The 25,872-nt window shown below is 55.9% G+C and overlaps 2 protein-coding genes across 5 annotated transcripts in view; one reads left to right on the forward strand and one right to left on the reverse strand.

Annotated features, from left to right (window-relative positions):
• The first annotated feature begins 15 nt into the window (after window positions 1-15).
• Window positions 16-5,233, forward strand: LOC119105614 (eukaryotic translation initiation factor 4 gamma 1). Its single transcript, XM_037229072.1, has 7 exons — window positions 16-395; window positions 1,175-2,164; window positions 2,249-2,380; window positions 2,661-3,137; window positions 3,430-3,643; window positions 3,994-4,134; window positions 4,527-5,233. The coding sequence occupies exons 1-7, from the start codon at window positions 54-56 to the stop codon at window positions 4,712-4,714; spliced, it is 2,484 nt and encodes an 827-aa protein (XP_037084967.1). The 5' UTR covers window positions 16-53; the 3' UTR covers window positions 4,715-5,233.
• LOC119105839 (solute carrier family 2, facilitated glucose transporter member 1) overlaps window positions 5,226-25,872 on the reverse strand; it is a 41,345-nt gene continuing 20,698 nt past the window's right edge. For all 4 annotated transcript variants that reach the window (XM_037229392.1, XM_037229388.1, XM_037229390.1 and 1 more), the window contains exons 3-9: window positions 13,791-13,951; window positions 12,008-12,197; window positions 10,691-10,904; window positions 9,889-10,076; window positions 9,239-9,451; window positions 7,070-7,273; window positions 5,226-5,852 (exon numbers count right to left, since the gene is read on the reverse strand). In XM_037229392.1, the coding sequence (XP_037085287.1) occupies window positions 5,706-5,852; window positions 7,070-7,273; window positions 9,239-9,451; window positions 9,889-10,076; window positions 10,691-10,904; window positions 12,008-12,197; window positions 13,791-13,951 (1,317 nt within the window). In that variant the 3' untranslated portion in view covers window positions 5,226-5,705. The remainder of the gene's footprint in view (window positions 5,853-7,069; window positions 7,274-9,238; window positions 9,452-9,888; window positions 10,077-10,690; window positions 10,905-12,007; window positions 12,198-13,790; window positions 13,952-25,872) is intronic.

The following is a 25,872-nucleotide window of genomic DNA, read 5'->3' on the forward strand; positions in this document are numbered from 1 at the left end:
CCCTGCGACAGGGCTACCGCGGCGGACGCGGCTCGCAGCAGGGCCGGCGCGAGATGCAGCAGCAGGCCGGCCCCGGGCCTGGACCGCGCCGCATCGAAATCAGCCTCAACCGCGACGTCAAGCTGCGCGAGACGGAGAACGCCTGGAAGGCCACGTACAAGGCGAGCCCCGGCGATCTGGACGACGAGTCGCGCGTCATCCGCGCCTTCAAGGGCATCCTCAACAAGATCACGCCCAACAACATCGAGCGGCTGACGGGCGAGATCAAAAAGCTCGAGCTCAACACGGAGAGTCGGCTGCACAAGATGATCAGCACGCTGTTCGAGAAGGCCGTCGACGAGCCCATGTACGCCGACCAGTACGCGCTCCTCTGCGTGTCCATGTCGAAAACGGAGGTGAGTCACAGTGGTGTTACCAGGCGACGCCCCGTGATGGGGCGGTGATTTGGGGTCTTTAACTGGGTTCGTTAATCAATGTGTGGGTTTGGGCGTGTAAGTGTGTGAGGGGTGGGTGGGGTGGGAGAGGTAGTGGGAGGGGCCGTCGCTGGGCTGTGGGCTGGCTGGTCTTGCAATGCCATCTGCGTCGAGAAGCCTTGCGAAACTAGACTTGAATCCTTGAGCACGCACCTGATATTGACGCGACCAATTAGCTCGGCTCAGCTGATATTTTGTCAATGTTGGCGTTGCACGGGTCGACCATGCCGCTGGATTTGGGACACACCGAACCCCTCGGCAGCCCTGGATAGCAAAGCTATCCGTCGATTGGAACTGGTGTTCGAGGTTCAGGCGTCGGTCCTCGCGACGTATTTCTGAGCCGGAGGCGACTAGTGAACATTCTCGGTAATCCCAGACCAGTCTTATCAAGTTTAAGAGGTGGTTCGTGTCGTGCAGATATTTCTGTGATGGCCCGAGCTGCTTTTACATAGAGCGAAGGCCGTGTTGTGCTTTGTCTGCCAGTGACAGGGCTTCAGGATGCGTCGCCATCACTGTTGCCACGTGCTCGAATGAGAAATTGGGCAGTTACCGAAAGGTTGGGACTTGAGACTTGAGCTTGTTGGTTCGTAATTTAGCGAAGGTCCTGTGTGTTACGATCTCGTTCGGAATGTCTTTCTCTATGCATACGTCACGCTATTGCTTCGCACTTCTTTAAACGTGTGTTGTCTGCTGGGCGTCAGGTGGAGAGCGCTGAGAAGGACGGGAAAGTGAACTTCCGCAAGCTGCTGCTGACGCAGTGTCAGCGCGAGTTTGAGAAGGACAAGTCGTCGGAGCTGAACCGTGACGAACGACTGAAGGAGATCGCCGAAGAGAAGGACGAAGAAGTCAAAAAGGAGAAGATGCGCTCGCTGGAGAAGGAGAGTACCAAGATGCGTCTCCGCTCTAACGGGAACATCCGCTTCATCGGCGAGCTGTACAAGCTGGGCATGCTCACCGACCGTATCATGCACCAGTGTATCGTCAAGTTGGTGAGGGACGAGCACGAGGACTCGTACGAGTGCCTCTGTAAGCTGATGACTACCATCGGCCAGAAGTTGGAGAAGGCCGAGGCGGCGCGCGGAAAGGACCTTAGCAGCATGTTCAACGGCTTCAACAAGGTGATCCAGGAAAAGAAGTTTTCGTCGCGGATCCGCTTCATGCTGCAGGACCTGATTGACATGAGAAAGAACGGCTGGGTGAACACGCGCACGGCCGGCGTGGCCAAACCGATGACGATCGAGGAGGTGCACAAGCAGGCGCGGCAGCAGGCGGTGGAGCAGCAGGTGGCGCTGGCGCAGGCCGAGGACCGGCGCCGCAACGACCGCGGCTCGGACCGCGACCGGCGGCGCGGCGGCGGCCGTGACGGCCAGCGCGGCAGCTCGGGCGGCCCGTCGGCCGACGGCTGGAGCACGGTCAACCGCGGCCGCTTCGACGCCAGCCGCGTCATGAACGCCATCAGCAGCGGCGCCAACCAGGTCGAGTCGAACCAGGTGAAGCTGGGCCCGGGCGGTGGCAGCTCGTGGTCGTTCGGCTCCAAGGTGACCGGCGGGCGGCGCGGCGGGCCGGCCGCCGGCCCGGGCGCCGGCGACGTGCGCACCACGCCCAACATGTTCAGCATGCTTCCGGAGGACGGCGGCAGCGGCGCACCGCCGCCCATGCGGCTGGGCCCGCCCGGCCGCCGCCTGGGGCCGGACCCGGGCCGCGGCTCGTCCGGCGAGCGCGGCGGCCGCGACAGTCCGACCGGCCGGCCGCCGGCGCGCGCCGCCGCCGGCGCCCCGGCCGCGCCCGCCGCCCCGGCCGCGCCCGCCGGACCTCGCCTTAACGGCCCAGCCACCATGGACGGCGAGAAGATGCGAGGAACTGTTCGCCTTATCTGCGAGGAGTATATTGATAGCAAGGATTTCCCGGTAAGAGTGTAACCTGGCCGGAAGCGCGCCTCTTCGGCCAGCTACAGCCTGTCCTGTCATTTTGCACTGCCGCAGTGCTGTCATGCTCTGAGGTGACAGCTTTATTATATCTCATTAGCTTTACTGGTTGGTCTGTCCGACGGTACTGGTTGTCGTGGTTTCTTAACGACGTAAGTGGTACGAGAGCCGCGGACTCGCCTCTTCCTGCATAACTGCGCGCCTGCGCCGGAACGCCGTGTCGGCCGGTGCATGTGCTGACCGTCCCCATCGCGCCCGGCAGACGAGCTTGCTCGACGTGGAGGAGAAGCTGCATACGGACACCATGTCCCAGTTCGTGACCGAGTGCCTGAACTTCTACGTGGACGCCCGCTCGACGGAGCAGCGGCACATGACGGGCGATCTGCACCGCCGCCTGCTGGAGAGCGGCCACCTGACGGCCGAGGCGTACCTGGCCGGCGCCCAGGAGCTGCTCGAGGTGGCCAGCGACCTGGCGCCGGACATCCCGTCCATGTGGGCGAACCTGGGCGAGCTGCTGGCGCCGCCACTGACGGCTGGCCGGCCGGCCGTCTCGCTGGCGGCGCTGGCGGCGCCGGCCGCCGCCCTGGTGGCCGACAAATGCGGCGGCCGCCTGCTGGTGGCGCTGCTCAAGCGGCTCGTGTCGCTGCACGGCGCCGACAAGGTGCGCGCCATGGTGCCGGCCAACTTCGACTGGAGTTGCTTCTTCGGCAGCGATGACCACGTCAAGCCGCTGCTCAACGTGAGTATGGGGGCGTCTACAAAGCTGGGCTGGTAGGAGTGAGGCAGACCTTGGGCGGCAGGGCCAGAGCCCCCAGAAGCGTCGCAGGGTGCTGTATACGACTGTGTTGTGAGGGTGACTTGTGTAATGTAGTCGGTGAAGTTCACTGGTTGATGTCGCACTGTACGGTGCTATGTGGTGTGTTTAGCGTGCGCGCTGACCGTGGTGGACTCCGCTGCTGTATGTCGCGCGCCAGCCGCCTGCTCGGCTGCCATTGGGCGCGCCGTGACGTTACGCGCGTCGTTGCCGGCAGGCCCAGCTGGGCTTTCTGGTGTCGGGCGCCAACGTGCAGCTCTCGGTAGAGAAGGCGCCGCCAGGCCGCGGCGTGCGCTCGCTGTTGTCGCGCGTCCAGGGCGAGCCCGATTTCGAGCTCTGGGTCAAGCGCAACGTCGGCGAGGAGGACCGCGCTTCCGCCCAGTTCATCAAGGACGTTGTCTGCGCGCTGTGCTTCGATGCTATTGTGATAGGTAAGTGGAGGGTTTGGGCTATTCTCCCGGTTTGTTGTTCGCCTAAATGCCGCATCACAGCCACAGCTGCTGTCGGTGCCAAGCAAGTTGAGCCACCTGGGAGGGTTATTCAGCTTCTTTCGGCCGCGGGGCTGCTGGTGGTCTCCCGTTTGGTGTCAGTTTGTGTACGAGTCTGTGCGGCCCTGCCATGCGTGTGTGCTGCGGTCCGGCTCAGCTCGCTGCCGTGCAGTCAGCAGTGGTCTGCCGAGTGCTCGTCCTGTGATCTCTTTCGACCGCCCCGGTAGCGTGTGTGACCCCAGTTGGCGGTGGTGTGCGTGCGCTGGCACCTGACGGCTGGCTCTCGTCTCCAGATAACGGCGCCGAGAAGGTGCAGTTGTCACGACTGGAGAAGCACGGCCCCCTGCTCAAGTGCCTGATAGTCAGTGTGGAGCTGGAGCTGGCCGCCCTGTACGGCGTGCTGGCGCTCGTGCGGCACCTGCAGTTCCCGCCCAGTAAGTGTGTCGCCCTGCTGCGGACGGCCGGTATCATGGTGGCCGGCCGAGAATGGTGATGTACGGAACGTCTGATGATTGATGGCTAGCGTGCCGTTGACCGTCTGCTGGTAGTTACCCTACTTTGGTGAGTGCCGCGGTGGAGTTGATTGGTGTTGATCATGTGTTGGCTATTTGGTGATAGCTCTCTGTTACTGATAACAGCATATCTTGTGTGCGGCTGACGACCGCCTCGTGGGCCTGTGGCGTTGGTGCTGATGGCTCGCTCACGGTCGCCCTCTGGTGATGGTGACTACAGCTGGCGTTCTGCGCCGCCAGCGGCTGCCGGTCACTGCTTCTGTGCGCCGGCCGGCCGTCGGCGAGCTCTCCGTGACCTGGCTCCCGTTCCGCAGATGTGCTGGACCAATGCTTCCGCCAGCTGTACGACATGGACGTGATATCGGAACCGGCGTTCCTGCGTTGGCGCGAAGGCAATGACCCAGCCGAACAGGAGGGCATGGGCGTGGCACTGATGTCGGTGAAGGCGTTTTTCAAGGCGTTAGAGGAGGACGCGGCTGGTGACGACGACGAGCGCACGTGATAGCCGGCGCACCCCGCCTAGAATAATTGGAGACGCGATGGCAGCGCCGTCGCAGGGAGATCGTGCAAGTGTAACTATGGGATGGTCCGATAGAGCGGCGCTAGTGCGGCGTGGCTGCGTCACAGCAGGGTGGAAAGCGACGCCAGCGCCAACAGGGCGAGGCGGACGGCTGACGCAACACTCCGACACTGGTGCTTGTTTAGTGATTTTTTGTATTATGGATACAAAAGCTCGTTCATTTTGCGATGGCAACGCGCATTATTTAATGAACTTTGTAAATCTAATAATCCTTGGCATATTACCTTGTGTGTTATGGATAAGTCGTGTCAGTTGTGTGTATATAGTTTGCTGGAGGGCGGCGGACGGGGCAGCGGGCGGCACGGCGCCGCACCGCCGCTGTTCGGCGCGCTTTATATCATAAAGCAAATTATAATTTTATAAATAAAAAATAAAAACATGTCTGGGTGTGGTGGTGGCCGGCCGTCTGCTGCCTGTGTGAATAACAACTGGAGACACGTACAGCCAGCTTTATTGTTGCTTTTCGGGTGTGCGGTGGATTCATGGCGGCGTGCCGGCCGGCACCCACTACCGCACACGACAGCGCCTCCGAACGAGGGCGGCCGTCGGAGCCCGCGGCACGGCCCGGTGGCCGCGCGCAGCCGGGTGTCCGGCCCTGCGAGTACAGCACAGCGGCGCGGCCGTCGGGTCGCGGCGCCGGCAGGTGTGCCTCAGCCGCTCCTGCGCGCCCAGGAAAGCCCGCAGCGCCCGGCGCCCAACAACGCGTCGAGGGGCGACGCCGCTGCCGACAGCACACCGACGGAAAGGCCGTCAAGCAGACGACGCGGCCGCGGCCTGTCGTAACGTTTGTCTCGCGAAAACAACTCGGCCACACTAACTACACAGGTAATCCTCGTATCACAAACACTATAAGCGGCCGGCCGGTGGCTGATGCGACTGGAGCCTCTGCGCTGCAACGCGGCGGCGCCTCCGTCTATTTGTCGTACGCTCGCTGGCGGAACATGGCCGTGATCTCGTCGATCGGCTTGTTCTTCGTCTCGGGCACCCTCTTCCACGTGAAGAGCACGGCGACCGCTAGCACGGTGGCGAAGATGAGGAACACGTACGGGCCCATAGCGTTCTGGAAGACACGGATTGGTGGTAAATCTCGCTGTCTGAGCGCTTGGACCGAGGGATCATTTTTAGTGAACGGAGGCTTCAATACATGGCGCACTTTTGATCAATTGGTCTTGCACGGGCAGTGGGAAAATGTGAAACAGTCTGGCAGTCGAGCCGTCGTTCCGGGCCGTGCCCGCGTTTCAGTAGCCCCAGCTCGTGGCGACAAAAGCTTGGTACGTCTGCAGAGAAGTTAATGGGGGATGGCGTAGTGCTAAATGTGGGGTCAAATATCGAATTGAGAATGGTTGCGACAGGCGCAATCAGAGGACTCTAGAACATTTCCAGCGAAACTCTGATATGGGGAAGGAGCACTCTCACTATCTTCGCGGGGTGTGTTTGGAGTTAATGCACGATATGACAACAAAGAAACATTGCAGCAGAGTTGACCAGCGGCAGCACGGAATTGGGGAAATATTGCAAATGCAGTGGCGGTAACAACGATTTCTTTAAATGCTTTGGAGTTTATTACAACGCCCCAGCCTCAGTGGAAATCTGGACAGTGCGATTTGAGGCTGGGCAGGCGCTGATTTTGTCGTAATAAACAGGTCGCGGACTAATTACAGGAGAAAGCGCCAAATGCTGCTTCCGGATGATATATTTAAATGCTTAGCGTGCCCATCGCCTTCGTGTATGACCAGAAGGCACGAAACCGGGACACAATTTGGCAGCGTTTCACGCCTTCATTAACACTACCCCATGGGTTTACGATTGCCTCTTTAAACAGACAAGACGAAATTTTCAGGCATTTGCGTGAGCGACCATGGACATTAATGGGGCGAGGAAAAGGACGAGTGGGCACTGATCGATTTTCGTCAAGTCTGGAAGCGATTCACACCACGCTGCTGCGCGAAAAATGACTTGAAACAAAACGAAAAAAAGGATAATTGAATTTGTTTTCCCATGACCCAAAGATATGTCCCTCATATTCAACACATCACATGCGGTGCCCGTCCGTAGTCACCCAGCAAGTGCGCGACACTGCCTCTTCGCTCCCATCGGGTCCCCTTTCGCGATATCATCACCACGATCGTGCAAAACGTCCTCCGGCGCCGTGGGGAGCCTTCCTCATCGTCGTCCTCAGTGCCTAACGCGACGCTTTCGTCATCCTCTTCCCCGGCGTGAGGCCGAGCTCCCTCGCCGCCCCGGTCCACACGAGTACCCTCGGCGCGGCCCACTCACGGCAAGAGGCAGGAAGCTGACGCCGACGATAAAGTTGGCCGTCCAGTTGACGGCCACGGCGATGCTGGTGGCGGTGGGCCGGGCCGACTGGGCGAACAGCTCGCCCACCAGGAACCACGGGATGCTGCCTGGTCCGGTGGCGAAGCACACCACGAAGGAGATGACCAGCACGATCGAGATGTAGCTAAGCCACTGCGCCTGGTCCTGCGGCACGACACGCGACGGCGTCAGGCACTCCTGGCACCTCAGTCGACTGTCGTCTGGAGGAGGCTGACCCCTCACGGCCGGGAGAGGCCTCTGCGGATACAACGAACTCTTGCACGAGCACGAGCGTGGTCCTCAGGCTGTAATGCAGGTTTAACACGCGCCCGGGTGGCCGGTTGGATACCCTTCGCTCGGGTGGGGGGTCAATTTGCCCCCCCCCCCGGATCTCAGGCACGAAGAGAGCTAGAGACACCGAATTTATAGGGTTGTTGTTCATTGGTGTTCGCATTGCCACTTGTCATTGTGGTCATTCATAGTCATTTTGCGCCCAGGATTTACAGGGTGTGTTGGTTTGTACCTGAACTCACTTAGGTCTGGGTTTGAGGCTTCTAGGTTATGACCTTCGGGCCAAATAAGGTCAAACAAGATCAATTTCCAGGTTGGTCTTCCAAGTGCCCCAGAACCTAGATACCTGTTCTAAGCAAGCTGTCACGTGCTCATTTGAGGTCAGTGACCTTGTATGACCTTTCGAAGGTCATGGTGACCAAATTATGCATGACTGCCTTGACTTGTGCATTTGAATAAGGGACAAATATTACGCTAGGTAGTATGCTCCTAAAAACAAAGTGCTGACTTGGATTGTTTTAGGTCAGTGGCCTATTCTGTCCTTTGAAACTCCATGGAAAATGTATGGCGCAGTTCCTGTTATCAATATATTCGAAATGGGTACCAGAAACTACTTTATACAGCAAGCACTAGAGTAAAAAAAACAGATTGGTTTTGAAGTTTCGTCTGAGGCTTCGTCGAACACTCCGTTGTCGCATCAGCTTGAACGACTCCCTAGAAATAGACTTCGCAGAAGCATGGCCTGTTTTTGCCCTGCCATAGGTCAGCGACCTTACACGGTGCATCTATTTTTGTTAGGCCAGACAATCCGCTATTCATTTGTCTACAGCTATGTAAAATTTGGTGCGCATAAGCCGCGCCATTCCGAAATCATTCCCGACAAACCTTCGGGGGGGGGGATCAATTTGACTCCCCCGAGCACGTATTAAATCCCGCAACATCCTCAAAGTCTTCTTTGCTAGAGGGAAAATGATTTGAGAGCAACAGGATAATGGCAACAAGAATTGTTGGGTGTGATAAGTTATCGTAAGATGATGCCTTGCTTTGTTTTGTTTGTTTTTTTTGTTTGTTACAAAACAGATCCAGAGCCAGACGTGGATCAGAACCAGTAGATCGTAAGATGATGCCTTGCTTTGTTTTTTTTGTTGTTGTTACAAAACAGATCCAGAGCCAGACGTGGATCAGAACCAGTAGATCGTAAGATGATGCCTTGCTTTGTTTTTTTTTTTTGATACAAAACAGATCCAGAGCCAGACGTGGATCAGAGCCAGTAGATCGTAAGATGATGCCTTGCTTTGTTTTGTTTTTTTGTTGTTACAAAACAGATCCAGAGCCAGACGTGGATCAGAACCAGTAGATCGTAAGATGATGCCTTGCTTTGTTTTGTTTTGTTTTTTTGTTACAAAACATATCCAGAGCCAGACGTGGATCAGAACCAGTAGATCGTAAGATGATGCCTTGCTTTGTTTTGTTTTGCTTTTTTTTTGTTACAAAACAGATCCAGAGCCAGACGTGGATCAGAACCAGTATTGTTCAGTATTCTGTTCAGCACCTGTGAGAGCCATGTACAAGATTATTACGCCAGCCCGACTCCGAAAAAAGCGCCGAGCAGCCCCGGCACTGCGTCTAAAGGGCCTGACCGCTGCACCAGCCGGCGCTGTGGCGGCCGGGTCGCTGCACCAGTCGGCGCTGTGACGGCCGGCCGCTGCATCAGCCGGCGCTGCGACGGCTGGGCCGCTGCACCAGCCGGCGCTGTGACGGCCGGCCGCTGCACCAGCCGGCGCTGTGACGGCCGGGCCGCTGCACCAGCCGGCGCTGCACCTCGGCCCCCCGACCTACCTTCAGCGCCAGGCAGATGGTGAGCAGCACGGTGACGACGAACATGCCGCTCAGGCCGATCATCTGGAGCGTCTTCCTGCCGGCCTTCTCCACCAGGACAACGCTGATGATGGTCATCAGCACGTTCATGGCGCCCATCCCGAGCGTGGCCGACTGGGCTTGCATTTCGTTCAGGCCCGCTCGCTGGTAGATGTCCGTAGAGAAGAAGATGACCTGAGGGCGCGGGTTCAGTGTTGCCCTGGCATCGAAACCAGCAGGGTTCAGGCAGCCTCACGGTATGCACCGGTGTAATAATGACGGTGGTTTTGGGGCTCTCGGGCGTTGCAGTGCTTGATTAGAGGAAGCGCGGCTAACTCCAGGGAGTACACATCTTTCCCTGCTGACGCGATTTTCCTATTTAAGTACAGCATGCCAATGTTGCATATATCACGCCCTTGTCCGATATGAAGGCATGCAATGAAGTCGTAAACGGCGTGTGCCGCACTGAAGGTGTATCCAAGGGAACCATGCGAGCATACCCCTTCTCGAGGGTAAAAACAAATATTTCCCCTTTGCGTTCGATTTCAAGCAACCGCGCGAACGTCGGAACTTGACGCCCCGCCCAAGATAACACGTTGGATCCGTCCGTGTGCCCGACTGCGGAGACTTACGGCGTTGATGCCCGACAGCTGCTGAGCCAGCATCATCATCACGGAGATGATGAGGGGGGCACGGAGGGCGGGGTTCGTGGTGATCTCCCTCAGCGTCACGCGTGGGGTCAGCTTGGACGCCTCATTTTCCGCCTTCATCTCATCAATCTCTTCATGCACCTCGGGAGAACCGCGCAGCCAGGCCAGAGCTGCCGGCAGAGGGTGGGGGACGGGTCATGACAGGTCAGCCAGGACGGGGCCGCCGGCAGAGGGTGGGGGAAGGGTCACGTCAGGTCAGTCAGGCCGGGGCTGCTGACAAAGGGCGGGGGATGGGAAACACGGGGAACCAGAAGAGAGCCGTGAAAGGGATGCAGTGCGTCGGTCAAGGAAGGATATCACACAAGACCCCGCCGGCAATATCCCGTGGGCCACAGCTGGACAGCCGGTGATGGACGGATCAAGAAGGGCACCATGCGATCACATGGGGTTCATAATAACGCAGTGCGGCAGATGGTCGAGGCCACTCCGGGCATCACAGCCGCCGAAGGCGCCGTGTTAAAGTCCACCCTTTGATCTTGTTTAACGTACATTAATTACCATGACCGTGGAAATTACCAACCCACTTAGACGAGCAAAGATTGCGGACTTTATGTCGATCACATCGGCACGTTGCACCCCAATGGGGCGCATTTGTGAGCCATTCGCAGCCACGGCAAACGCCTGCGCCAGAGACCGGCGGGCGGCTTGAAGTCGGTACTATGGGACCACTAGCTGGCGCCACTGTCACTGCTAATGGCACGCGAGGGTGGCGAGCGAGCCGCACCTTTCTGGGCGTCCACCTCGCGGTTCCTGTTGATGAGCGTGAAGCGCGGCGACTCGGGACAGAACGGCATGACGGCCAGCTGGAACACGACTGGCGCCAGCGTCAGCGCCAACAGCCACGGCCAGCCGCTGGCCGTGCCCAGCACGTTCCGCATGCCCAGCACTTGCGAGACCAGGATGCTGATGGTCACCACCAGCTGGTACAGGGAGCCAATCTGTCGGCACAGGAAGGTCCATGCCGTCAGCTCTGACGACCTCAGGCTAGCCACACTGTCAGCTCTGGCGACCTCAGGCTCGCCACACTGTCAGCTCTGGCGACATCAGACTCGCCACACTGTCAGCTCTGACGACCACAGATATGCCACACTGTCAGCTCTGACGACCTCAGCCTCGCGACAATGTCAGCTCTGGCGACCACAGACATGCCACACTGTCAGCTCTGACGACCTCAGGCTCCCACACAGTCAACTCTGACGACCTCAGGCCCGCCACACAGTCAGCGCTGGTGACCTCAGGCTCGCCACACTGTTTGGCAGGCGTTCCAAAAGACAGCCCAAATATCAAGTTTTGTAGCGGTCCAGAAGTAGATACAAGTGGCGTGCGAAATACATGGACATGATTTTACCCTAGCCCTCTCGGGACGGGGAGGTGGCTTTCATCATTCTGGCGCCAGTTTTGATGCCGCACCAAAACGATGCAAATTAGTACCACCAACTTTGCTTTGGTTGATGGTGCATTCATTAAGCATATTTCGCTAGCATATAATGGATGAAGCCCATGCCAGGTCATCCACTCATGACGTAGCGTGTGAAGGCCTGAATAACCGCTTTGCCGTTTGCTGTTCATTGATCGCTAGTATAACTTCAAGTATGATTTGATGCCTGTTTACCAGAAAGATATCCGTTGTATGTACCAGAGGGCTGTAATTTTTGAATTGTGTCGCTGAGCACTGAGGCTGAGCCAGCCTTGAGGGTCACCAGCTGACCGCAAGAGTTCAAACTTGACATTGAATTCCCCGGACGCTGGGCAAGGCGCTAGCTGGTCGTTGGTTTGTGGGTCAAATGAGGTCAAATACTGAGGGTAGGTCTACTACACCCTCCCACCAGTGACCTACGGCCGGTGCGATTCAGCGGGTGCACGGTCCGTGCATTATAACAGCGGCATTCGCGTCTCCTAACATCAACATCCTGAAATCTAACACACGCGGTAAACTAAGCCAGAACGCCAGTTTGCTGACGCCACACCGGATTCACGGTGAGTGGTGCTCCCGCCCTGGACCGGGCGTGCCCTCCGCGGGCGGCGCCGCGGCCAGCCTCACCGCGCCGCGGAGATGGGTGGGCGAGATCTCGGTCAGGTACATGGGCGCCAGGCCGGCGTTGAGGCCGCAGTTGACGCCGATGAAGAACCGGCCGATTATCAACATCTCGTAGCTGCCAGCCATCAGCGAGAAGCCCTCCAGCACGCCGCCGAGCAGGGCGAACAGGTTGTTGATCAGCAGGCCGCCCTTCCTGTCGACGGGCGACGAGGTCATCCTAGTAAGCAGCGCGTGACCCCGGCCCGGCAGACCCACCTAGATCGTAGCTAGGCAGCACGCAGTCGTTGAATGGTTACGCAGGCTTAAGCTACTGCTGAAACGAGGTAGGAGGCTGTTTCGGGAGTCCATATAGCAACGTCTTTAACTTGGTGGTTGCACGAAGGGACTGCGTCCGGAACATATCGGAACATATGGTGAGATGCAGCCGTACCATGGAGGACCGGGTCTACCATCACATGGGCAAACTATCGCAGAGTCGATGTCACAAAACTGTGAAATTCAGTGGCGATAAAAATGTGGATGGGCTTTGAACAGCCATCTGAAGTGTGTCATATCCCATTTCTAGACCGCTGTCGCCGCCACCTTGGCTGTGATAGCGAAATACGTTTCTTTGCAACTGAGGGTAAAGTTACAAAATGTAAGCGAAGTCGCGATAAAGACTCCAAATCATTATTGCGATAGCTCAGTGACGTATTCCAGTGCCGTTCTTGTTTACTTTTGGATTAGAGGGATCATATCGATGTCAAATAATGCCTGACAGGTTTTCGTGTCGAAGCGTTACATGGGAGTGTCCGGATAAACTGCTGCGCAATTATACGAGTGTAAGGAATAGACTTGGCAAACATTTGCTACTATCTTCAAGCGGCAAACAAGAAAAACACGGATAACTGAAGGCCAATTGCTTATCACATATGCATTTTTAATAAATCTTGTATGTACTTATCCGTTATACATTTTATGTACATAAAAAACAAGCAACCGGCGTTAGCCCTGCCAGGGTCGTTTATGCTCGATCGGAAACTAAGTATGCATATTTCTGATCTTGCAAATTTTGATGATTTACATTGAAACAAAACAAAGCAAAAATACAGCGCGATCTAAATACGCCACCACCCAGTGTAACAACATTTCCGGGCATCGGGTAGTTATTGCGCCAAAATCATCGTCACATATGCCCCCATGGTTCGATAATCCCCATTTATGTGTGGAAATGAACCACACGCTTTAGGAGATCAGATACCACCACACACAAGACATAAATTGGTCTTCAGGGCCAAAATTTTGCTGGGAAAGTGGAAAATACAAAAACTGAATAGCTTTATCGGCCTCCCTATCTGAAGTAAAACTAATGTTCAACGCGGAACAAATCCATACTTGAGTGCATGACCTACTTTCATACGTGTTTTTAAACTTTTGTCTTGCCGTGAAAAATCAGCTGAATGTTTGAATGTACGCGACAACCGACCCACCCTTTGATATGCACCGCCAGCCAAATGCCGAACTGGGTGGAGAGTGCCATCGCTGTTGAATACCGTCACCAAATCGGTCGCATCCTGCAGATATCACTGGGACTAACTAGTCAGCAGGTAAGAGCGACAAACGCTTCACCAATGTCGCACCACACGAGTCAAAGTAACACGAGCTACCTCCGGCACATCAAGGTCAGACGGCTTCAGCACGAGCCATGCGTTTCTCTCGCCCGTGAGTACGGAGTCCGATGGCGTGCGGGGGAGGGGGAGGTGGGGGAGGGGACGGTGCAGCGGTGAGTAGCACCGCATTCGCTCACCGTCCGAACTTGTCGGCGACGAGGCCAGTGAACATGGCGCCGGCCATGCCGCCCACGCAGAAGATGGAGACAGTGACGGACCAGATGCCGGTGACGCCATCGGCGGTGATGGGTTCGCCGGTCCGGCTCTCGTACGTCTGATTCACCCATTGCTCAATGATCTGAAACCAGCCGACCGGGTCAGGCGTGTGGACGTCCGCAGGTAAGGCACATCCATAACATGGCGGGATTGCGCAACTTCGGATGCTCGCAGGCGAGTTACATAAATCGCACATGCGAAATGGGATTCAGCGCTGGTATGAGAACAGGGTGCTGCTCTCATCTTTCACCTCATTCCATCCCATTCTCATTATCCCTCGCATGGCTTTACCCGTGAAGAGCAAATTTGCATTTTTTTCTGCTCTCCTTCGCCACAGTGAGCTTGGACGGAATAACTAAACTAGGAAAAGGAGCTATCGGAATATGCCCCGGCAACAAAGTGTGTGCGAATCTAGTCTTAAACAATTGGGGCCAGTCGCAAACAACATGCCGTGGGCCAAGTTCCCAACAACTAAGCTGCAACAGGGTGTCTCTTAGCAGGTTGGTGGTTCGTAAAAAGCATGGTAACATGACCCCCGATGCAGTCATCCACGTCATGTCAGCGTGCGGATGATCGGTGATTGAAACCGGCAGCTGTGCACCAGCGCGGGGCCCAGGCCCGCCGTACGCTGGCATGGCAGTGGCTCTGCGGTCCCCGCGGCTGCTCCAGCTCAACGCCGACGGCCCGGTCTCCCAGCGGCAAACTGGATCACCAATACCCGCCCGCGGACGCAGGGGTGGGCTAGCGCGATAGGGGCGTACTTGTGTTGCTGTTAGAGGTATGTTGACGCAAGATTAGCGCTGTTGACCGATGGCCGCAGAAGATTGCGGCGATACAGCCGAGTCATTGAGTGTGAGGCTGCGCCAGCCCGGGCCCGTACCTGAACTTTCGCCGGCACCGCTGCGTGTGCGGCTGAGGGGGCGAAGACCTGCGCCGGCTTACACATAGCAGGAGTGTAGCCAGTCTTGGTAAGGAGGGGGGGGGGGGGGGGGGCACAGGGTTGACAAAGAGCGCCCTAATGGTGACAGGCCTTTCTCAAAGCCACCAAACAGGGCCCGCTCGATTTCGAGCCGGTCCGATTTACTTCTTTTCATTTTCATTTTTAGCACCTTTACGTAGAGCAGGAAGCAGAAGCCTCCATAAGATGCAATAATTGTTGTGCCTTTAAGTAAATTTACTTAAGTATTTAGTTGATAAAAGACGTTATGGAATAAGTAAGTGGTGAAATATATTTTAAAAATGTTTGGCGGACACTATCTAATCTGATAGTACTCATAGTGTTCGACAGACATTTTATGGGTTCTACAAATATTTTGAGAGCTCCGTTCGGCATACATTGTGGGTCGAAATGAGATCGAAATATTTTAACATGGCCAACACACTTTTCTGAGAACGTTCAATCTTCATTCGGAATCGAGTACTGAACAAAAATGTATTGAAAACTCGCTGAACATAGATTGTAGATCAACACCGTGTCAAAAATTTCTTTTGGCATGGCCAACTAATTTTTTGTCTCAGAAAAAAATTAACCTTCATTCAGAATCAAGCCGTGAAGATAACTTCAATTTTTTAAAAACAAAATCACACGCAAGGCTTTGAAAAAACCGGATGCTCGGCGTTGCAGTCTACGCAGGCCGCACGGTTCGGTTCCGCGGTAAATACTAGGCAACGACCAACGGGTGGACGAAAATGATGGCGTGTATGAAAGGTGCAGACATGAACGCTTTGGTTCATCGACTTGTGCGTTTGGAAGGTATTCAAGGCGTATTCCAACAAAATGTTTTTTTAGGTTAGTAATAGGTTAGATTAGATGGTCGAACTAGAAAAGTAAAGGAAGAATATCTATTTTTCGTGTTGCAGTGGCTCTTAGTTTGTCCGGAAGACATCTCCAAAATAACATAGGTAAAATATGCGTTCCAGTCAGAGTTTTAAGCGGTACGAACTGACTTTGAAAGACTTGCTGAAACATCAGTTCAGGACGGTCGCTCTCGCGCACCCGGCGCCCGCCGCCTGCCGTAATCTGCAGCGGCCAACGTTTGACGTTTGGCGGTTTGACGTTTGACGGTTTAACGTTTGGGGATTTTTCGTTAGACGGTTTGACGTTTGGCGGTTTGACGTTTGACGGTTTGACGTTTGATGGTTTGACGTTCGACGATTTGACGTTTGACGGTTTGACGTTTGGCTTTTGATGTTTGGCGATTCGACTTTTGGCGATTTGTCGTTTGACGGTTAGACGTTTGACGGTTTGACATTTGACTGTTTGACGTTTGGCGGTATTTTGGTTAACGGTTTGGCGTTTGACGGTTTGACGTCTGAGGGTTTGACGTTCAACGGTTTGACGCTTGACGTTAGATCTGACGTTCTGTTCGACGAAAACTGTAACCTAGGCTATCAGTGTTCTTGCTCCTATGATTGGTAGCGCGCAGCCTCAAAGCTTGTTTTATGTAGTTTGTTTCATCAGACAATTCTGGAAAGAATGGATGTCATTGGGCAAACATGGATTAACTTTTTATGATATTTTATTATGATATATTATTTTCTATTACTTTATGAATTTGATCCGAACCCTTTGCACTGATGGATTTCTAGGATCAGCGCTCACGCTAAGCAGTGCTTGTTGTGTGAGCCCTGAACCCCACCACCCGAACGCGCAATTCCAGGCAACGGTAGATTTAGTAGCGAAAGCTTAGCGTGCCGCAATGCCCGGCACGGTCTGTCCCGCCCTCTGACGTCAACTGAGCTTTACCGCGACCGCTGCCACCGGCCGCAGGCCATACCTGTCAAGGGCAAATAGCGAGCGCCTTGAAGCGACTCGAACCCACACTGCCATGAGTGGGTGGAGCGGAAGGCAGGCCCTCTAACCAACTGAGCCACCGGGACGGACAAACCTTCTTTTCATTTTTGACTTTCTTTCGATCCACCCTACTGAACACCAAAGACCCGAACGTTTCCCGGGCGAGGGATTCCGTATGTACCGCTCTGGGTCACGCATTGAAGTGCCGTTCCATCCCAGTGCAGGATACCCACCAACCACCGGCTGCCATTCCGGCGACACGGGGGCGGGGTCCCCTGGTTGATGTAGAGGCCCATAGGGACGTGTATCATACATTGGTCCTCCCCCCTGGCTTGTCAGGTCCATTGATCAACCAGTTGGCCTCAGATCGACACAGAAGCCCTCATTGACGCTAGAAGACCCCTCATCACCGCAGGAGGTTCAATAATTGGCACGGGGACTCCAGTTCGGCTTAACGAACCCCTATTTGAAAGGAGATGGAGGGCCTCCCATTCGATACTGGGGCCGCTGACTGGTACAGGGGCCGCCCATTGTCTTATTGTGAGCTCCCGTCTCTTCATCAAGTTCTCATATTTCCTTCCACTGTCAGAGAGCCCTGACCATTGCACGGGATCCACTGGCATTCGCGGACTCGTCCATGTCGTTGCTCAAGAAATGCTTCCCTGGCCGACTCTCAGCCCCTCACCGACACAGAACCTCCTGCTAAGCACTGGGGACTCCTGACCGACACAGGGCCTCTCAGTGTTTCTTTGGCTCCGGGCAATGCAACTCGTTTTCCCCGCCTTGACTCTGCTTGGGAAATGGGGGCCCCCAGCGTGCAGACCGGCACGGAGCAGACCATTCGGTGTAAGTGGTCTCTAACCGAAACACATCACCGCTTGTTCCAAAGGGGTTCCTCATCGGTGAAAGAGAACATTTGGCTGACATTTAAATTTCATTCAGACCCAGTCCTACAGGCCAAGGTCATAAATGGTACGTACAGCCAGCTCTTAGGGCCCAAGACCCACAAATCGGACCCTCGATCGTCTGTCCCGAAGGGCCCTGCGGTCCCTATTTGGGCTTAATCCAACACTATCCCTGACCGGCTCGGGTCCCCTTAACAAAACGGGAACCCTTGTCAGGCACTGTAATCCCCTGGCAGACATAGGGGCCCCAGCTTGGTCCCGGCTTGGGTATGGACCCTCAGAGCTATGCCGGCACAGAGCCGACCGTGCGGCACTGGTGGTGCCTGACCAGCACAGGGGGCTTAATCGCCTCAGGGGCCCCGATCGGTGCAAAGGGCTGAGATTTCGGGTCCTGTCCTTTCTAACTGACCTTCCAGGTCCACTCTTTGCGGGCTCGGCCCATGAATGCCATGTTCGGCAAGCCTTCCAGGTCCTTCAGCCCTCAAAGAGAGCCGAGCCGTTAATCGTCGTTTCCGAACGGCCCGGAAGTAAAAGGAAGGGGAGGAACACTTGCCCCCTGTGCCCTCCCCCCCCCCCCCGCCTGTCTGCGCCGCTACACAGTCTACATGCCTGGCGTCGCAAAACACTGTTACAATGACACAAAACAGGGCGGATCCAGAGGGGGAGGGCATGGGGCCATGGCCTCCCTTGCGGCGAAGAGGCACGTAAATATCGTGGTGATGGGGCACCAGAATACTGGTTTCAAGTACATTTAACCTATGTTTTTAAGACGCACCAAAGTTCAAAGTGAGACGCACCAAAGCCCCCCAAACGGCCTCAACTGCTTAAGTTCAACATACAACATAAAATACAATAAAGCTCTGAAGATAGTAACCAAAATCCGAGGAGCATTCTGGCGGAATATATCTGATCGCTTGAAGTGGCCGAAGCCTGGAGACTTGTTTGTGCGGGGGGGGGGGGGAGTTCGAGAGAGCACCACCGTGAAGCGTGGCACCCCCCCCCCCCCCCTTGACAAAATACTGCATCCGCAGCTGGCATCAAACCTGTTCTTATCGTCGGAACCGCAACAAAATATGGAAGGCCAATGACGATCGATTCAGGTAGCCAGGTTGCAAACTGGCTGGTGGCATTGCCGACACACGTCGGTCGACAACAACAGGCTGTTTACGCACCGAGCCGTCGTCTTGGCTGCAAACATGTTTCTTAAAATTAGTGAACAGTGACAGCCGGCTAAAAACTAAGGTGACTCCGGGGAAAAAAAAAACTCAGTTGGCTGCCGTCCGTCGGCCAGAAATAGACGTCTCAACGACAGCGATCCACTCCACAGAACTCATGACCTCGGCAACGCGTCCGCTGATTGGCTGTTCACCGAATTTCTGACGGTGACGAGGCACGCCGAGCGTCCGCCACCGACGGAGTGCGGGATCGAGTCCGTCCCGTCTTCGCCCGAGAGCCCCCGGAGCTAGAGCTGCCGCATTTAATGGCCGGCTGCCGCCGCCGAGCCCATCACATTGTTCATCGTATGATTATGGTATAATGCTAAAGGGATAGTGATTATGGTATAATGTTAAAGGAATGGGCATAAGGGGGGGGGGCCCTGAACCTACAGCTATTATGAAGCATGAAACCTCTGATCTATAAAACAAATCGACCTTTTAAAAAGTGTTTATCCTCCCTCGTTCTAGAGCGTTGCTTCGCCCTGTTAGGCGGAGAGATCAACAGCACACTTAACCTGAGCAACTTTAACCGGTCTGGAAGGGGAGGGAAGAGTCGAGGGGAGGATGTGACAGGCATTGCCTCACGGATTACATGGTGTCGCAATGACGTAAGCATCCCGAGTCAAGGCAGGCAGCGTGTCTACGCGAGCCTAAACCCTCTGTAGCGTAATTCGAATCCAAGTAGTTAAAGCATAAAACATACAGGCACGTCTCCGTAGACTGAGCAAGGAAAAAAGGCTAGATATCGCTGTTATTGAGATATCGTTCAGTAGGATTATTGCACGCTATGGTGTTGCATTGGTGACTCGCAACATCCAACCACATATTCAACTAGCGTACCTACAGATCGGACCCATATTTTAAGCAGGTGCTGTGTTCGCCAATTAGGTCCGGCGAAATGGCCACCAAGTATTCATATCGACGCCACCGGCTGCGCCGCCTACAGCGTCAGCCCACGTCACGAGACCGGCCCGAGCCCGGCCTCCACCCATGACCTGTCAGTCTGCACGCGCGGCGACGCCCGCCCATGGCCGGTCGACAGATGCTGTACCACTGGACGTCTGCGGTGCCAGAGACTGCACCGTCCGGCGCCAGTACCAGGCGACGCGAGTATGCCGTTGACCTGCGACTCTAGTGGTGAGCCCCAGCCCATACGCCATTGACCTCACAGTTGATGCGGCCGGTAACATCAGCTGCCAACATCAGATGTTTTTTTTCCGGCAACCTGTGATGTAAGTTTCATCCGCTGGTGACGAATGTAGACAGCGCGTGTGACGAAGGCACCAGAATGATCGTCTGTCAATGACAAAATGCCGAAATTGTGTAAATTTCAATGACAATTAGTGTGGTCTCGGTCACACCTGCCACGTCACTTTCTCCACCGATGGCTGCTGCCAAGGATGTCAATAGGTTTTCTTTGTGAGGCCCTCCTCGCTCTCACCACTGCTGATTGCGCCCCCATCCTGGTTTGAGCCCCCCAGCAGCTGTGCTAGAATATTGACATGGAAGTCAGGAAGAGTTCAATCCCACTGAACTTCTCCTTCGTTGGGCATCACTGATCGGTCTGACAACTATGGTATGACTGGTGTGGTCATGACAGCTGGTCTGGGCACATTGTACTGATCTTGCTTAAATAATGTTTTTTCACAGCTGATGTAATAATTAGGAAATGCTATTGCCATTCCCCAAAATATAGTGGGCTTGAACCGCTGGGGAAGTAAACTTGGGGAAAGCGAGCTTGTCGGACCCTCGACCCAGTCCCAGGGGCGCAGCCAGAGCCTTGGCAAGAGAGGGCGCAGGGTTGACAAAGGGCCCCTGATGGTAAAAGCCCCCCCCCCAAAAAAAAACAAATATCGCCGGGTATAACCCATTTGTTATTGATGAGATGTGGTGTCTTTCTAAGATATTATGTAATCACACACACACACACACACACACACACACACACACACACACACACACACACACACACACACACACACACACACCACACACACACACACACACACACACACACACACACACACACACACACACACACACACACACACACACACACACACACACACACACACACACACACACACACACACACACACACACACACACACACACACACACACACACACACACACACACACACACACACACACACACACACACACACACACACACACACACACACACACACACACACACACACACACCACACACACACACACACACACACACACACACACACACACACACACACACACACACACACACACACACACACACACACACATATATATATATATATATATATATATATATATATCCTCTTACACATTTATTACCTTCCATAGCTGGAATATAGGCCAAACACTACCGCGAGATCAATTCTGCCAACACGCTCTCGGCTGCGGGGTCAAATTGACCACGGCCCCCCCCCAAGAGGTTTTTCCAGAATGGCTTCCGAACGGCGCGGCGTAGCCGCGTCAAATTTTGCATAGCTGTAGAAATTTGAATAGCCGATCGTTTGGCATAAAAAAGGGGACGGGGGACTTGGCTAGTGTACCACTTTGCCTGCGCTGCTGCCCACTCCTATTCCTAAACGCAATTAAAAACTGGCGCCCCAGGCTTTGAATGATTCGGGACTCAGGCTCAGACTCAGACTCAGGCTTAAGACTTCAGATCCACACGACTCGGAGGTAAATGACACGGAGCCCAAGCAAGTATCTTGACCACGTGACCCACAGTCGATGACGAATTGGCCTGCGGCTTCCTTTGCTCCGCTGACATCAGGCAGTAAGGTTGCCAGCTGCTGCTGCCAGACGGAGGTCATCGGCGACGTACACCTCTCCGCGACCCGTAACACTACCCCGGCGCCGCCGCCGCTCCGCGGTATTGATCCATGGCTCGCCGACCAATCAGCGGCGGGGGCCAACACGCGGCGACCAATCGCATCGACCGACAAAGGGGTGTGTCGCCATTCGCCCTCTAGCTGACATTGGACCAGTTGCGGCCGCCACGTGACTTTGGAGAAGGGCATGCCAGCGCTGGGGTGTGGCCCTAGGCGAGCTCAGCGGGATCGACCGGCGCCGGAGCCCGGTTGCGTCAGGGTCTGGCCTATGCTGCTGAGCTGGCGCTGAAGCCGCCGCAGTGCTGGAGATGGCAGTTTCGTATTGCTGACGAAACGGGTTCGCCACTGAGGGCCGGTCTGGTGCGTCCAATCGGGGCTTAAGTTCGCTGGTGTTGAGACAACTGTTAAGTGTTTCACGTTGATTGCTCCGGTGGAAGCTGAACCGTGGATCGGAATTAAAAGTCATGACATGACAAGGGCATGCAACATCAAATCCCACATCCTCCGGCCCGCGGGCGTCAAGCGCAGGGCGATCGAGTCCTCAGGTGAAGGTATGTCTGTGAACGTTTTCGAGGTCGGGCGCTGACGGAATGGTTTGAGGCGTGAACGAGCCAACTGAACAGCCCACAGGAGCGGCCCGCCCGCCTTGTGACGGGAACAAAGCCGGGGAACTGTCCGGTGGGACTGTCCCCCGACCCGGTGTGATAGTCCCTCGACCCCTAACCAAATTGTTGGCGGGAAGCATAGCAAAGAAGCCTTTTCTCAGAGGGCATCGATATTTGGTGACAAGGCTGCCGGCCTCCCTGGTCAGGCTTGCTCTGTCTGCGCGCACCGGTAGGTGGGCACACTTAGCGGCGATTAGAAAGGTGGCCATTTGCCAGCTGCAGGAAGTGGGCCAAATCAAGTGATCACCGGCGGACGGGCCGACTGCGCAGCCTGAGCAGATGACACCGATAGTGACATCGACATGCTGAACAGTCACTACCGATATTGGCATCGACAGACTGAGCAGTCCTCATCGACATACTGAGAAGTCACCACCGATAGTGCCATCGACAGGCTGAGACAGTCGCCACCAATAGTGCCATCGACAGGCTGAAACAGTCGCCGCGTATAGTGCCATCGAAAGGCTGAGACAGTCGCCGCCGATAGTGGCATCGACAGGCTGAGACAGTCGCCGCCTGTACTGTCATCGACATGCTGAGGCAGTCGCCGCCTGTAGTGTCATCGACAGGCTGAGACTGTCGCCGCCTATAGTGTCATCGACAGGCTGAGCTAACGTCCAGCGATAAACGAAATTAATGGCCATCGTCAACGCAGATCTCGCTGTCGAGATGATGCCTCACTTGCTATGACTATTATATTCTAGTTGCACGCACCTACAAAAATCTATGACGATTTGAAATAAGACAGATTGACTGTTTTGAAAACATTGTGGTGAGCGCAATATCATCTGGCGTGTGCTGCATCTGCATTCTGACTCACATGGAGCAAACGGCCACTGAGCTGCCCACCAAAAGTCCCAAGAACAAGAGTCCTCGCTCCTGACGGCGTGGCCGCCTCTGTGGTAGCTGGCTTCAGCTGCTGCGTAGCCCACCATCAGCTCCAGCTTCAGCTCCGGCTTTAGCTCCAGCTGCGTGAGCGTGCAGGGCAGCCCACTCCGGGACCGCAGACAGCGCGCTCGGGACTAGGTCAGTCGGACCGTAACACGGCGCCAGCCACGGCGGAAAGCAGTCCGCTTTTAACCACGTCGATTCTGCCGCCGCCCAGGCACGGTGGCTGGCCGACAGTTCGATAAACATGCACCGCCCTCTGACCCGGGCTTCCGACTAAGAGCTTCCCGGCTCCGCTGGCCAAGGCCCAGGCACGGAGCCTTGACACAGTTCGTGCGCGGGGTATGCAATTTGCACGCGTCTGCCGGACACTTGATAGTCGCTGATGACGGCAAGTGAGGACGGCGTAGGCTGAGTCAGGGGCGTAGTCTGTCGGAGCGCGGCTGGGCACCGCCACCGGTACCGCTCGCTGTCCGGGACCGCACCACACCGTCGCACCATCGCACCACACCGCCGCACCATCGAGCCGCGTCGTCGCGCCATCGCACCGCAACGTCGCACCACGCGCCGCGCCGGTGACCGGTGCCAGTGACCGCCCTGCCCAGGCGCTTACCTTTCTGCCCCTCCTTCCATACTTTAAGTGGTGCCGGAGCTCCCCTCTAACGCGCGGCGGTGATAAAACTAACGCGTGGATAGCGACTAGATCGTGGGACTGATGTCTGCCTCGGCGCTTCCATGGTGTCGAGATGGCAGTCGAGAGACACTCTCGATTGCATTCCGCAGCTTGAAACCCCACACCTTCTTCCCATCCCACCACAGCCCGTGCTGCTTCAGGACATCGGCCAGCGATCGACGCGGCACTTTCGTATCAACCGCCTCTTAACTGCAAAGCTGTCGGATCCCAGAGAGTTGTCACGAGGTGTGACGTTGACAGGACGCCAGCGTGTTCCGGTGACGCCCGGCCGGGCCCGGCGCCAACTCACGCGCCACCCGACTGTTATATACCCGGTCACGGGACGGCACCGCGCGTCTGCGAACCCATGTCAGATCGGGCGGCGCTGCCAGCGGCTGGACTACAGCCAGGGCCGAGTCGAACGATATATTTAGCGATGTTCAGAGCGCCGTTCGTGAGGGGACCTGCAGTTTGTTGCCCTGCCAGCGCACAGCGCACGCGGCATCCTCATGCATTCACTTCTTACACGCACTCCTGGGCTGCCATCTGCGCTCCCGAACTCCCAGGGAAGCGGGCCCAATCTCGCTTTGCCAGGAAATCTGACGTTGGTCGGGCTACTGGCGCAGGTGCAATTGAGAACGGCCACGCGCCAGTTTATTGGTGCAATGCAGTTCGGAGCCGATTTGTAAACGACGGTAATGTAGAGCTCATCACAAATTTGATAAGTGCACGAATTGGTTGGATGGAATCAGTCATTTCCACCAAAACACGGATAAGGATCAAATCGTATTTCAACGTACTTCATCTCGCACGGATCGGACGGATCTAACAGCGAGGCGATTAAAAAAGTACTGGTCTTACAAGGTTTAATCGACAGAACGCATTTGTGCTGAACGGAAATCACTGGTGCACCATGCTATAATGCAAAGTAGTGGTATCATATTAAATAGGTGCGGGAAGCGCGACTGATGAAAATGAAAAGAAAGGAGACGACGAGAGAAGAAAGGAGAAAAGGTTAATATTTTGGGCTGTAAGCTCTTGCGGCACAGGTATGTGGGTTGTTTGGGATACTCATCCTGTTAGTTTGAGTTAGTCATACATTATCTCGGGCGCCGGGCGCCGGCGGCCGGAGGCGAAAGCGGGGCGATAAATCAATCTTCTCACGTCCAGAAGACTGTAATCTGTTTAGGCGATGCTGTGGCTACGGGCACCGTTCAAAAAGAGAAACCATGGTGGAGTAATATGAGCTCCTACTAGTTCCCTCCATCCATCCCTCCAGGCTGCCGGCTTACCTTGAAGAGTAGTTATCCCCGAAGAAATAGCGACAAAAAAACTACAAGGACTTCGCCCCCGTCGTAAATAAAGTCATGAAACCGGATTAGACCCAAAGTCAGTGCCCTGACAGGCTGCCGGGCGTCCATGCTCAGACGAGTGCAGCTAGGACGGTCGAGCGGAGGACACCTCCAGCCAGCACGGGCGAGCGAAGGACGCGTCCAGCCAGCACAGGCGGGTGGAGGACGCGTCCAGCCAGCACGGGCGAGCGAAGGACGCGTCCAGCCAGGACGGGCAAGCGGAGGACACGTCCAGCAGCCACGGGCGGGTGGAGGACGCGTCCAGCCAGCACGGGCGAGCGAAGGACGCGTCCAGCCAGGACGGGCAAGCGGAGGACGCGTCCAGCCAAGACGTGACGGGCGAGTGGAGGACGCGACGGCCTCGCGCTGGCGTGCATGCCCGGACGTGTCCACCCAGGACGGGCGGGCGGAGGAAGCGTCCAGCCAGGACGGACGAGCGGAGCAAGCGTCCAGCCAGGACGGGCGAGCGGAGCAAGCGTCCGGCCTCGTGAGGCGCGCGTCACGCGGCGCCACAAGCCCAGAGGCTCAGGGCGTGACTGGCCCCGGGTCAGATGGCCTTGCGCCTCTCGCGCCTCCGTGCCCGGGGGGGGGGGGGGGGCGCTGCCATGCGTCACCAGTGGCCTCGTGTTCTCCAACGCCTCTGGGGATGTGGCAAATCCGCCGT

The sequence above is a fragment of the Pollicipes pollicipes genome, unplaced genomic scaffold (assembly GCF_011947565.3).
Source record: "Pollicipes pollicipes isolate AB1234 unplaced genomic scaffold, Ppol_2.1 Scaffold_6138;HRSCAF=7277_pilon_pilon_pilon, whole genome shotgun sequence".
NCBI classification, from domain to species: domain Eukaryota; kingdom Metazoa; phylum Arthropoda; class Thecostraca; order Pollicipedomorpha; family Pollicipedidae; genus Pollicipes; species Pollicipes pollicipes.